Here is a 13,634-nt window from a genome sequence, read left to right on the forward strand (position 1 = left end):
TCTATGTACTTAGAAATTTTCTAAGTATATAGTGGTTGTTGTTAATCCGGATTTGAATATTTATCCGGGTTTTATGCTTACAATTTTGGCTTTCAATCCGGGTATGAGACCATATCCAGATTATTGGTTGTTTGCTTTTCTAGTAAGGTAAAAAAATAATAACTTTGTGAGAAAGGAAAATTCTTTTCATTGACTTGGAATTTTCTTCATACAAAATATTGGATCATAGATTGGTTCATAGATTGGTTGCTTGCCATAGGCTACAAGTTTTTTGGTTGCTTTTGGTTGCTTTTTCTACTGATAGAATTTTCTGAGCCTAAATCCATGCCAGGTGTTTGGGATCTCGGATATATTCATGTTCATCAGCTTATATGTACCCGGCCTTAACACTTCCTTGATTTTATAAGGACCTTCCCACCTTGGCATTAGCTTCCCAGTGTTGGTTGGATCTGAAGCTTCTGTGTCTCGGAGTACTAGGTCTCCAACTTGAAATTTTTTGACCCTGGACTTCTTGCTGAAGTGCTCTTTAGTTTTTTCCTTGTATTTCTCCATCCTTGCAATAGCCTGGTCTCGTACTTCATCAATTAGCTCAATATTTGTCCTGAGCCCCTCATTATTGGCTATTTCATCAAAGTTAATTGCTCGATGGGAGGGGGATCCTACTTCAATTGGTAGCATTGCTTCTGTTCCGTAAGCCAGCTTGAATGGTGTTTCTGCTATGCTTGTGCGGGGACTGGCCCCGTAGGCCCATAGGACATTAAGCAATTCTTCTGGCCACTTGGTTTTGCTTTCCCTAAGCCTCTTCTCGATGCCCCGGAGAAGGATCTGGTTGGTTACTTCTACTTGGCCATTTCTTTGAGGGTAGGCTACAATGATTTCTTATGCCGGATGCCCCGCTATTGAAGGTAGGATTCAAACTCTGATCCAACAAACTGTGGCGCATTATCCGAGACCAGTACTCTTGGGATTCCGAACCTCATCAAGATGTTATCCATGAACTTGATACAATCTTGCTGGTTAATGGTTCTCATCGGCTTCGCCTCTACCCATTTTATCATGTAATCAATTGATACTAACAAGTACCTGAGGTCTCCTCTGGCCCTGGGAAAGGGTCCCATGATGTCAATACCCCAGACAACAAAGGGGATTGGTGATAGGACTGAGGAGGGTAGGACTGGGCTCATCCGGGTCACATTGCGGAAGAGTTGGAATTCCTTGCATTTTTTCACAAAATCTATTGGATCCTGGTGAATAGTTGGCCAGTAGTACCCTTGTCTTACGATCTTGTGAGCTAGGCCCTTTGCGGACATATGATCCCCACATATCCCTTCGTGAACTTCCATCAGACAATACTGTGCCTCTCCTGGGCCAATGCACTTCAGGATTGGAGATGAGAAGGTCCGGCGATAGAGTATCCTTTCTTCAATGAAGAATTTTGCTACTTTGGCTTTTAACCTTTGAGCCTTCCCTTTGTCTTCCGGGAGCTCTCCCTTCTCCAAGTAGTTGATAAATGGTGTCATCCAATTCGGGCTGTTGTCTATTTCCATGACCTCTTCAGATTCTATGCTTGGTCTCTGTAACTTTTCGAAGTAGACGGAGCAATCCAGGTCTGATGAGTTTTGAACCAGTTTAGATAGTGTATCAGCCTCTGAATTCTCCTCTCTACAGATTTGAAGGACTTGTGTTTTTGGTATTAAGGCAAGGTAGCTTTGGACCAGGGCCTGGTACTTGGCTAAAACTGGATCCTTGGCTATGTACTCGCCATTTGTTTGCTTTACTATGATATGTGAGTCGCTGTAGATTTTGAGGTCCTAGATCCTGAGGGTTTTTGCTAGCTTCAATATTTCTATCAGCACTTCATACTCTACCTGGTTGTTGGTTACAGCGAAGCTAAAGGAGATGGCATTTTGAATTGTGAAGCCTTCTGGGCTCTTGAGAATGAGCCATGCTCCTGACCTTTTATTTGTTGAGGATCCATCAACTTTGAGAGCCCAGGCTCCCGGGTTATTGTCATTGCTGCTCTCTTGGTCAATGCTCATGGGCCTAGGCTCGTCTTCCGGGAAGTTGCATTCTATTATGAAGTCGGCCAATGCCTGGGCTTTGATTGTTGTTCTTGGGATGAAACTCAAGTTGAATTAGCTTAGCTCAACTGCCCAATTTACCAACCTTCCTGAGACTTTTGGCTTGTGTATTATCTTCCTCAAGGGTTGGTTAGTTACAACCCAGATCTCCCTTCCCTAGAAGTAGTGTCTGAGTTTCCTGGATGCTGTGACCAAGGCAAAAGCAAATTTTTCTAGCCTTGGGTATCGGGTCTCCGCGTGTATTTAGTACTTGGCTCACATTGTAAACTGGTTGTTGTTTGCCATTCTCTTACCTTATCTGGGCTGCTCCAACTGCCAGGGCCCCCGCTGATAGGTAGAGGAATAGGGGATCCCTGGGTTGGGCTTTGGTAATACAGGAGGCTGAGAGAGATACCTTTTAATTTCTTCAAATGCGCTTTGGCATTCCGGGCTCCAATTAACTTCTCTCTTGTTGGTTGCCCCTTTCAATAGATCAAAGCAGGGTAGGCATCTGTCAGCTAGCTTTGAGATGAATCTTCTAAGTGCTTCCAGTGACCCTACTAGCTTCTGCACATTCTTTTGTGTTCTAGGAGGCTTCATCTCCTGGATCGCCTTTATCTTTTCTAGATTGGCTTCAATTCCCCGGTTGCTGATCATGAATCCTAGAAATTTTCCTGCCCCTACTCCGAATGTGCACTTTTCTGGATTGAGCTTGAGTGAGTATTTTCTCAAGTTGTCAAAGCATTCTCATTGGTCTCCTATATGATCGGGGATGCTTGTGGACTTTGCAATCATGTCGTCAACGTAGGATTCCAGGTTCCTTCCAAGCTGGTCTTTGAAGATTTTATTCATTGCTCTCTGGTAGGTTGTTCCCCTATTAGTCAATCTGAAAGGCAGCATTACACTAGCATAGACCACCTTGTGGGTGATGAAGGCTGTTTTCAGGATATCTTTCGGATTCATTTTAATCTGGTTCTACCCCGAGTAGGCGTCCATGAAACTCAGAATGATGTGCCCAGATGTGGCGTCAATCAATCGATCAATATTCGGCAAGGGATAAGGATCTTTGGGGCAGGCACTATTCAAGTCGGTGTAGTCGACACACATTCTCCATTTCTTGTTTGCCTTTTTCACCATTACAACATTTTCCAACCATTCTGGGTACTTAACCTCGCATATGATCTTAGCTTTCAGTAGTTTCTCAACCTCTTCATCTATTGCTTTCTGCCTCTCTGGGGCAAAATTTCTTCTCTTCTGCTTAACTGGTTTCCTCTCAGGGTTGATATCCAAGCTATGCATTGCTATGGATTTGTCCAGCCCGGGCATATCTCTTGGGCCCCAGAAAAATATGTCAGAGTACCCTCAGAGTAATGATACCAGGGCTTCTCTGAAGGTAGCCTCAAGTCTGAATCCTATTTTTACCTTCTTAGAAGGATTGCTTTCATTGATCAGAATTGTTTCCATTTCTACTACAGCCTTAATCTTGGCATGATCCATGCTTGATACCAACTGCTGGATCCGGGCATTTGTATTCTTCTTCATATAGACCTGACCCTGGGCTGTCATTTCTTTTTGGTTGCTTTCCCCTACTTCACTTATTTCAGGGGTTGTTGCTTGCACAGTAGGATTGCCTTGGCCGAGGTCTGAGCTCAATTCAATCTCTGTTGTGACTTGGTTGCTTTTTTGCTCTTTCGAGCTTGGCTTGGTTGCTTTTGGATCCGGGATGGATTCTATAATCTGTACTTCTTTTCTTGCATCATCCCTTGAGTGGGGGCGATGTTTCTTAATGCTTTGCTGTTTGCGGAGGACTACGACCTTCCTCTTGTTGTCTTGGTGAGTTTCAGCCATGACCAGGGCCTGGCTATAACATCTTTCAGTGACCTCATAGTCTCCCTTAGCTTCTCCTATCCTCATTGGAGTTGGGAATTTGATTTTCAGGTATGATATGGAGGTGATTGCTTGTATCCTGGTCAGAGCTGAGCGTCCAATTATTCCGTTGTAGGATGAGGGAGTGTTGATTACGTAGAATTTTATGACATGGGTTACTTGGTTTGGGGATGAGTCAAATATCACTAGCAAGTATAAGGTTCCCTGGATCGGGACCAAGTTATTCCCGAACCCATAGAGAGGGTCCTCTCGACATTCGTTTGAGCGTACACTCTTTAGCTTCATCCGGTCCACAGTATGTTTGAAGAGTATGTTTAATAAAGAGCCATTGTCTATCAGCATTCTCCTTACCTCATTATCAAAAATATCAAGTGTTACCACCAAAGCTTTGTTGTGATTCGACTTGACTCCTTCATAATCCTTGCTGCTGAATGAGATCACCATCTCCGGGTAGGATTGGATAAAGAATACTTCATCTCCTGAGCCCGGGCTCCTACGGGGAGTGTGTGACCCCCTAGGACCATATTCACTACATTCTTTCCTCTTCTTTGTCTGTTTTCCTTCTGATTTGTCTCCCGGGAGATGTACTGATTTAGGTTACCCTTCTTGACTTGATCTTCAATGAAGTATTTAAGAGAGAGACAATTTTCAGTTTTATGCCCATGGGTTTCATGATAGTTGCATTGTCTGTTGTAAGGCCTGCTCTCTGGGGGAGTCTTCATGGGCTTCGGTGGGTAATAGAATGGCTTTCCCTTGATCTCCTTTAGTATCTCTTCCCGGGTCCTGTTCAGTGGTTTCCAGTCTGGCTCTTGCCTGGGCTCTCTGGCTTGCCTAGGTGGACCAGGATGGCTTTTAGATTCTGTCTTAGGACCCAATCTTTGAAATATTGGAGTGTTTTGCACAACATTGGTCTACTGGGATTGTTGGCTTTACTTGAACTTCTTTTCCTGATGGTAACCCCCTTTCGGTCGGTCATCTGAGTTTTGTTCCTGGATCCTTCATTCTGAGTCATCCTCATTGCCTGGAGCACGTCTGTTTCCTTTATGAACCTGGCTACCATAGAGTAGGCAGCAGCTAGGCTTTGTGGATCTCTGTTTATCAACTCTACAATGTACCTTTCATTGTGTTCCGGATCCAGGTTCCTTCGAAATATGCTTAGAGCCTCCCTCTCATCAAGATTCGAGACTTTGTTGATTACTTCTTGGAATCTCCGCATATAAGTTGAGAGTGCTTCGTTATCGTATTGGCGGATTGTTTCTAGGTGACACATGTGCATTTCATGTGTCTTATTGGCTCTGAATCTTCTAAGGAAGGCCCCCCTGAACTATTTCCAGGAGTGGATGCTTCGTGACGGGATCCTGCTAAACCATCTTTGAGCCCCCCCTTTGAGGGTCGAGGCGTAGAACCTGGACTTTGTTAAGTTTTTGTAGTAATATATTTGGGCGATTTGTTCGAAGTAATTGAAGTGCTCTTCCGGATCCCCCAACCTATCAAAGAAATCAAAGTTGTAATGTTTGAGATTTTTCTGTCGAGGGATGGCTTCTAGGGAGTGACTGAAGGGTGTTAGAGTCTCCGCAACTTCCAATCCAGAATCTTTTTCCATCTTTCGTTGGAGCTCATAAATCATATCTTTCAGATCCTTCTAGCCCTCCTCATCATCATCAGAAATGACCTCGGGGATAGGGTCCCTCTGGGCCCTTTTTCCTTTTGTCTTAGCTAGGAGCCTCTCCTCTTCCAGCTGCGTCCTTTTCTGGATCTTTAGCTCAAGCTTTGCCTCTTCTTCTCTTCTTATTTGTTCTTCATTTCTTCCAATTTTTTCTTCCTGGTTGCTTCTGTCTTCTTCTTACTATGCTCTTTTTTTATTCTTTTTTGCCCTGGCTCTGATTCGGTCGAAGACAGATCTCCTAGATTGTTAAGAGTCCCCAGACTCTTCTTGATCATCCTCTTGCTCATATTTTATCTGAGCCCGGGCTTGTTCATCTCTGTAGAGCCTTATTGCTTCAGCCAGTTCGTGGCTTGTCAAGTTGTCCATGTGCTCTTCTGCCACTGGAACATTAGTATACTTATACTGATTGAGCTCGATGACATTTCTGGCATCCCGGGGTGTTACTATCCTTTCTAGGACCGGGGTATGCTACGTCAATGGTTGCTCCTAGAGGGTCTCTCGGTCTCCCCCAGGTTCATGAGCCTGAGAGTGGTCCTGATCCGGGACCTGGGTACTGACGGAGGGCCTACCAACCGTACTCTATCCTACTCTTGCCATTACCACAATTGTACAAACAACTGACCAAGATTTGAGGCTAAAAATGTGGATCTAAGGTTGCTTTTTTGAAGATAGCAAAGAATTTCTAGAATAACACCAAACAAATTTTCTGGGTTTTGCTAACAATATTACTAAACAAGAACAGCAGGCTCTAGAGCACAAAGACAATATGCAAACAACTAAAGTAAATCTGGGTTTTAAGTCTATCAAAACTATCAAACCCAAGAATTCAAGGCTATCAAAACTACCAAACCCCAAACAATCAAGACTAACAAATGAGAACGGGCTCACACAAATGTGGCCTAACGTAATGAGCTCACACAAACGTGGCTTAAATGAATAACATTCATATTCAAGAGAGGGTATGGTTGTTTATGTTCTTACATGTTTAAGATGTGGACTCTCTTAAGAGTTTGCTGATGAAGGTGAATCCAAGGGCACCGAGACCCAAGGATGGAGTGCCCCTCCTTCTAGCGCCAAATGATAACTCCAGTGAGCTGGGCGGCTTCTTCCGACGCCGTGCCTGGACCTTCTGGGTGTGAATGAGGTGTAGCTGCTGTTGGGCGCCTGGAAAACAACACCAGAGGGGGGTTTTGTCCCCGCGGCACCTTCGGTGTAAGAATAAGAGTATGGTTGGGAAAGATGAAAATAGAGAGGACCAAGGTGGCTGTGTGTGTATAAGCTGTGTATATGAGAGTGTGTAATGGAAAATGTGTCTAACCCCTAAACCCTTCATCTTTGGGGGTATATATAGCCCAAAGGTAGGGTTTACGGGTTGGTACCTCTAGATTAGGGCCGTTGGTTGCTGGAGGCGGAAGACGCCTGGTTTGGGTGGAGTGCGTACACGTGTCCAGGTGAGGACCACCTTCAGGGTGTCCTAACGGTCCTCTGACACGCGCCGTGTTTGTCTGATATGTTGGTTGTTGATAGCTTTTTTCGTCACATGCCCACATACCCCTCCTTGGCGGGTTGTGGAGCGTGCATGTGCTTGCTGGGACCCCCCAGGGTGATCCTGGTTCTGGGGTTGATCCAGGTAGGCAGGTGATCCAGCTCCTGGGCTGGACCCTGGTAGGCAGGTGATCTAGTTCATGGGCTGGATCCTGGTTAGGAGATGATCCAGGTTATGGGTTGGATCCTGGCTGGGGGATGACCCAGGTCCTGGGTTAGACCTGAGCCTGGGTCTCTCCACTTGATTGAACTGGGTGAGGGGGTCTTGGTCCATCAGTTGAGCCTGCTTCACCCTAGATCTGGGTTGGGCCCTATCCAGGTTGGTTATACCCTATCAATATTTAAACTCTAGTTAAGCATTTGATATGGAGAAGAGAGAGAAATGAATTTTTTATTATTAAAAGTGAAGGTGAGGAACTGTTAATTATAAATAAGGCATGAGGAGAGGATGTTAACTTTTTAAGTAAGCACTAGAATACCGTTGGAGCTCTATTTTATACAAGATTCCTTAAATTTTAGTTTAGAATCTTAAATAGCTAACTTGTTGGAGTTGCTCTTAGTAGAGGCAGTGGTAGTATATAAGCAAGGGAGATTGATCCAATCTTAGCAGAAGCACTTGGTATACGGGAAGCTTTAAACCAGATTGAGAAAAAATAGCGGACATCAGCTGAGGTGGAGACGGGGCACCTTATCATATTTAGAGAGGCTAATAAATCATTACAAGAGCTTGTTGGGTATTTTCAAAGAACGTAATATCACATCAACTTTTGTTATATGTTTTGCGAACAAGTTGGTTCATTTAATAATGAGAAACCTTAATTATTTAGCTCAACGTATTTAGCATAACGGGAGATTCCATCATGTAATGATTGATGATTTAAGTTAGTAATGAATTTCAACTTTTTGGCAAAAGAAACGAATTTAAAGTAGGAAAATAAATATATAATCTCAAATTTCCCAATAAATCGGTCTTCATTCGAATACTTACGAAAGTCAAATCAATTTGTAAAAGTAAAAGGAGGAACATGCTACATGCAATACTATGTGCACGGTTGAATACTCGAATGACAAAACATGCCAAATTTATAAGCTACCCGCATGAAGCGTTCATGAATGATTTGGGATAAATAAATCCTAATTGCAATTAATATAATATATCTTAAAAGTTTAGAATTCCCTTTATAATATAATACGACATGTTCATACCAATCCTGTTATCTTAAGTGAGTTTTTAAAAGTCTTAAAAGATATTTAAAATTGAATTAAAACTAACTTATAAAATTCAAAATAAGTATAAATAATTTAATTTTTGTTATTGCCCAGTTCAAAGCCTTGTAATCGGGTTCAAGGTCTTGAAAAATTATGCAACTATAACTCAAATTCTTGTAATATGGTTCAAGTCCTTGAAATTTTTTTGCAAGATTACTCATCAACAAATTTCAATGCCTTGAACCATATTGCAAGGGATTTAATTAGAGTTGCGGAACTTTTCAAGGCCTTGTAATCGGGTTCAAGGTCACAATAGAATCCGATTACAAGGACTTCAACTGGGCATGGAAAAATTTAGATTATTTATATTTTTTTGGACTTTATAAGTTAGTTTTAATTCAGTTTTAAATATCTTTTAAGGCTTTTAAAAGCCAACTTAAGATAATAGGGTTTGTAAGATATATATAAACATGTCATTTTATGGGCCTGTTTGTCTACAACTTATAAGTCAGCTTATGAATTATATTTCCGTAACATATTATCGATAACTGTTTTTCGACCCAACTTATAAGTCAAATTTACAACTTATAAGCTGATAAGTCGAATGATAGCAACAATGTACTTTTTCTCAACTTATTATGATTTTTCACTTTTTTATTTATTTTAGTTTTAAAATATATATTGGTAAATGTTAATCTAATAATAATTCATGAATTAAGATAATTATATTTAAAATTTATTTATTTTAGTTTAGTTAAGTAAAAAAAATTGACTTATAAATAAAATTATCCAAACACTTACGTAACTTATAAGTTTATCTACTTATCACTTATAAGTCACTTGTTTATTTTAAGTCATAAGTTATTTATTTTAAAATTTACCAAACGGGCACTATATTATGAAGGAGACGACGGGTGCTCATTATGGTTGGTATGATTGGAGATTTGATGATCGAGGGGGATATGGCTTTAAATTAAAAGGTTATATTCCTAGCTTTAATGGAGGTCGGGGAATGAAAGAGTTTCTAAATTGGATTGCTGAAATTGATAGATTTTCTGAATATATGGAGACAACTATGGATAAGCAAGTATGCTTGATTGCTTGTAGATAAAACGGTGGTGCGTCACCTTTGTGCGATAGAAAACAAATGACCCGAGAAAGAGAGGGAAAAAATCGTATTCATACATGGAGTCAGATAAAGAAGATGTTAATAAGGGAATTCTTGCCCCTGATTATGAGCATATTCTATTCCAATAATATCAAAAGTGTCAATAGGGTGCTAGAATTGTGCAAGAGTACACAACATAATTTATGGGATTAGCAGAGAGGAATAAATTTGTATGAAATGCAAGGACAAGTGGCTCGGTACCTAGAAGGGTTAAAATCATTTATTCGGGATAGAATTGGGGTGCAAACAGTGAAGACCTTAAATGAGGCAAAGAATAAGGCGTTGAAGGTAGATTTTCTGCAACAAAAGAAAGGAAGAAAGGGATTTGAAAATGCAAGAAACAGTAGCCTTAGTGTTATATCAGTGATTTTAAATAATAATAATAATAAGTAAAAGATTTTTAAATTATAATTAGATTAAGAAGAAGTGCTCTAATAGATTAATTAATTATTTTAGAAGAAGGTTTTGTGTTAAACAGTTTAGTTTATAATTAAAATTCTAAAGGTTGTAGGATATTAAGTACTCTATATATTAGTCTATTCGATTTACGTTTGAGTATCCGAGTCTAGTAACAAAACCCTAAGGGAGCAGTGGTGTAGGGAGAAAAAGAAAGAGGAAAACAGAGGCATACTTTTTCTTTTTGTGTCTACTAGTCTACTAGATCAAGTAACTTTTTATCGCCACCATTAATGTCTCCATACTTGTGTACTTGATAAATTATTTACCATATTCACTCTGCCATGATAATTTTATATGCTAAACATGTGTTAGTGAAAGGCTATTGACATAGGCTGCATGTGGATCTTTATCGCACACTAATATTTATATTTTAATAGTATTTTTGGTAGTCTTGTATGTGAGTATCATGCTTCTAAAGTATAAGGATTATTATAATATTTACATGACATCTCTGTGTATATTTTCCTGAAAATCAATGTCCTTTTATTGTTATTTATAAGTTTTGTTGCAGGTCATTAATTCGACATTATGTACCGATAATTATATACTTATTTAATAATAAATTCTTTTATTTAGTTTGTTCGTGGATTGAATTCAATTTTATAATATTAATAAGTTTGTGTAGTATGTGACATGTAATAATATATTATTATTATTAACACTGTTATAAACTCATAATAACCAATTTAGTGATAGTTGATCCAGTAGCTTGAATATGTTTAATATCATGGTATTGTGTTAAAAAAAAATTATGATTGTATAATTTTCAAGTACATGATTTCTCTCAGTATTTTATTATATTTATTTATTTGATATTGTTAAACTAGTAACACAAAATGGATGTCATGGTACATGCGTGTAGATTAGGTTAGTTGTCTTATGTTAATTGATTAATAAGGCCTACATGTTACTAGATGGTCACTGTAGTGCAGAGACTTTGAATTCATATATAGTTAGTCATGTGTAATCTTTTGGTTGAAATTGTTAATTTTTTATTAATTAATGTATTGAGTTGATCATTTCCCTCACGTGGCAACACATAGTATATATTCATGCAAGTGATTTTGGTCGACCTGATTAGCTAACTTTAGCTTAGACATGTAACTAATAATGAATTAAGAATAAAAAAAATCAGGAGCGATATGAAATTTGTACACGTGATTGTAATATGGTTAGCTAATTTATGTACACGTCTACTGAAGCCGCTAAAATAATTAATATATTAGTAGCAGAAATGGAATTTTAATATTGGATATAAAATAATGTATATTAATTATAAATTATAAATTTATAAATAGGTCGGGAGCCGGGAATGTAGAGCATCATGTGCGGATTTCGTTAGTATTAGAGTTGCGATATTTGAGTTACAAATTATATTCCCTTCTTATTCAGCGCTAATCCTCCTAAAATTTTAATATCTCTGATTTGTTGAATTTCATATTTTATTTGCTCCGCTAGTATTGTTTGATCATTTTGACTTCTGAAAATTGCTTTAAAAATTGATTTGGAAAATTTTAAATATATGTTTATGTGGTTTTAAAAATATATTTATGTCACCCTCTACTTTGAAAATCTGAATTATTTGTCTTAGGTGATTTTAAAATTTTGCGAGATTATTTTTATTTGACCCTTAGAGTGATATAGGGTATACCGAGTTAACCAGCTGTAGGGGTACTATAGCCATATCATTGCGGCACCAGTGACATGACACTTCCGTGACAGTGTGATTGGTCACGTCGTATCATTCTGTTAGCTTTTGGGAGGAGCTTTTGCGCATTTGATATTTGTTTAGGATACGTGGGTGCACCCATAGTTTGATTTGTGATTTGATTTACGGTGACGTTGTATATGCCGTACACGTTTTTCATTTGGTTGCATGTGTTAGGTACCCTATGATGTGTGTATTTGTATATGTTCTTATCTCGATATGAAATATCCTAACCCCTCGTTGTTTCAGCCAGACTTGTTTTTAAAATTATTATTTTTATTATATACTGTGAAATATTCATTTATAATTTTCTATTTTATAAACGGTATTTCAAATCCATACTGGGCATTTGGCTCATGCCGTATTCTTTTTATGGCAGGTACTTAGGGATTCTGAGAATGTGTGTTGAAGAGCTACCCTATTTTTGATTAGGATTTTGGACTTTATCTTAATCTAGATGTAATTATTTATTTAGAGATTTCGACATTTACATTATTGGTTTTGATAGTTTGGAGATTTATTATTATTTTGGAGATTTTTAGACTCTTTAATTATTATTTAGAAATATATTAGTGCTCTTTTTGCAGGTTTATGAATTATAAATAATATCTCCTTCTATTTTTAGGAAGGGGGTGTTACAGAGATGGCATCAGAGCTTAGGGTTTTTCATGTAGAAAACCTACTTAGGTTGACCTGTGAGTTTGGGTAGACGATAGGATGGGTGTTCTATCTAATTTTGTATCATTCTACTCCTAATCATTTAATTATGCTTCATCATTTTGAAATCTATTTGTAACTGTTTCATCATATTTATTCTCGTAATCTTCATCTGTTTACTATCTTATATTGTAGATGCCTCCTAGACGTGATCCTTTTCACATTGACCCCGCTGAGCTTACTGCGATGATAGGGAAAATAGTGGCTCAGGTTGTACAACAGGCTTTGGCAAACCAAGGAAATCAAAATGGCGAGGGAAATCAAAATGGACAAGGAAATCAGAATGGAAAGGGAAATCAGAATGGCAATGGAAATCAAAATCATAACGGTCAGGGCCATCAGTTGGAGCCATTTGTATGGTTGGAGAGGTTTGTGAAGCAGAAACCAGACTCTTTTAGTTCACCATCGACTCCTTTTGATGTTGAAAATTGGATTGTTCATCTCGAGAATATTTTTGATGCACTGGGTTGTGATGACATTCAGAAGGTAAGGTTAGCTGTGTATAAGTTGGAGGGGGATGCTCAGAGGTGGTGGAGAGGAGTAAAAGCTACTAGAGGGGAGGAGTATGCAGAGTTTTTGGAATGGCAGTGATTGAAGGTGGTATTCTATGAGCAGTACTTCTCTAATGCTGATAGGGAGGATTATTTGAGGGAGTTTCATTCTATTGTGCAGCACCATGATGAGAGCATTACTGATTATATGGAGAGGTTTATAAGGTTGGCTGGATTTGCTGGGACAGTTGTAGTGACTGCTGCACAGCAGCTGATACATTTAAATGGGGGTTGAAGTCTTATCTGAGGGGTTCCATATTTTTTTAAATTTGATAATGTGGCAGAAGTGGCTGATGCAGCAAAGGATGTTGAGTATGAGCGCATAGATTTCAGGACTTCCAGGTTTAACAGTGGTAGTAAGAGGACTAGGGATGATCATGGTTTTGTACAGCGTAGACAGTGGTATGGAGGTCAGAGTGGTCAGTAGGGACAGTAGCGCGGACAGAATCAGAATAGAGGTGGTTAGTCATTCTATTATTGGTTTTGATAGTTTGGAGATTTATTATTATTTTAGAGATTTTTAGACTATTTAATTATTTTTTAGAAATATATTAGTGCTCTTTTTGCAGGTTTCTGAATTATAAGTAATATTTCCTTCTATTTTTAGGAAGGGGGTGTTACAGAGATGGCATCAGAGTTTAGGTTCTTTCTTGTAGAAAACCTA

At 39.0% G+C, this 13,634-nt stretch overlaps 1 protein-coding gene across 1 annotated transcript; it reads right to left on the minus strand.

Annotated features, from left to right (window-relative positions):
- Positions 1-294: 294 nt before the first annotated feature.
- On the minus strand, positions 295-678 carry LOC141690731 (uncharacterized). The gene has a single exon (XM_074495505.1). The coding sequence runs from the start codon at positions 676-678 to the stop codon at positions 295-297; it is 384 nt and encodes a 127-aa protein (XP_074351606.1).
- Between the last annotated feature and the right edge of the window lie 12,956 nt (positions 679-13,634).

Source organism: Apium graveolens, chromosome 10 (genome assembly GCF_009905375.1).
Source record: "Apium graveolens cultivar Ventura chromosome 10, ASM990537v1, whole genome shotgun sequence".
NCBI classification, from domain to species: Eukaryota; Viridiplantae; Streptophyta; class Magnoliopsida; order Apiales; family Apiaceae; genus Apium; species Apium graveolens.

What these genes read in the sequence shown, in the direction of transcription:
- LOC141690731 (XM_074495505.1), bottom strand. Translation starts at nt 678, where the DNA reads ATGCTACCAATTGAAGTAGGATCCCCCTCCCATCGAGCAATTAACTTT.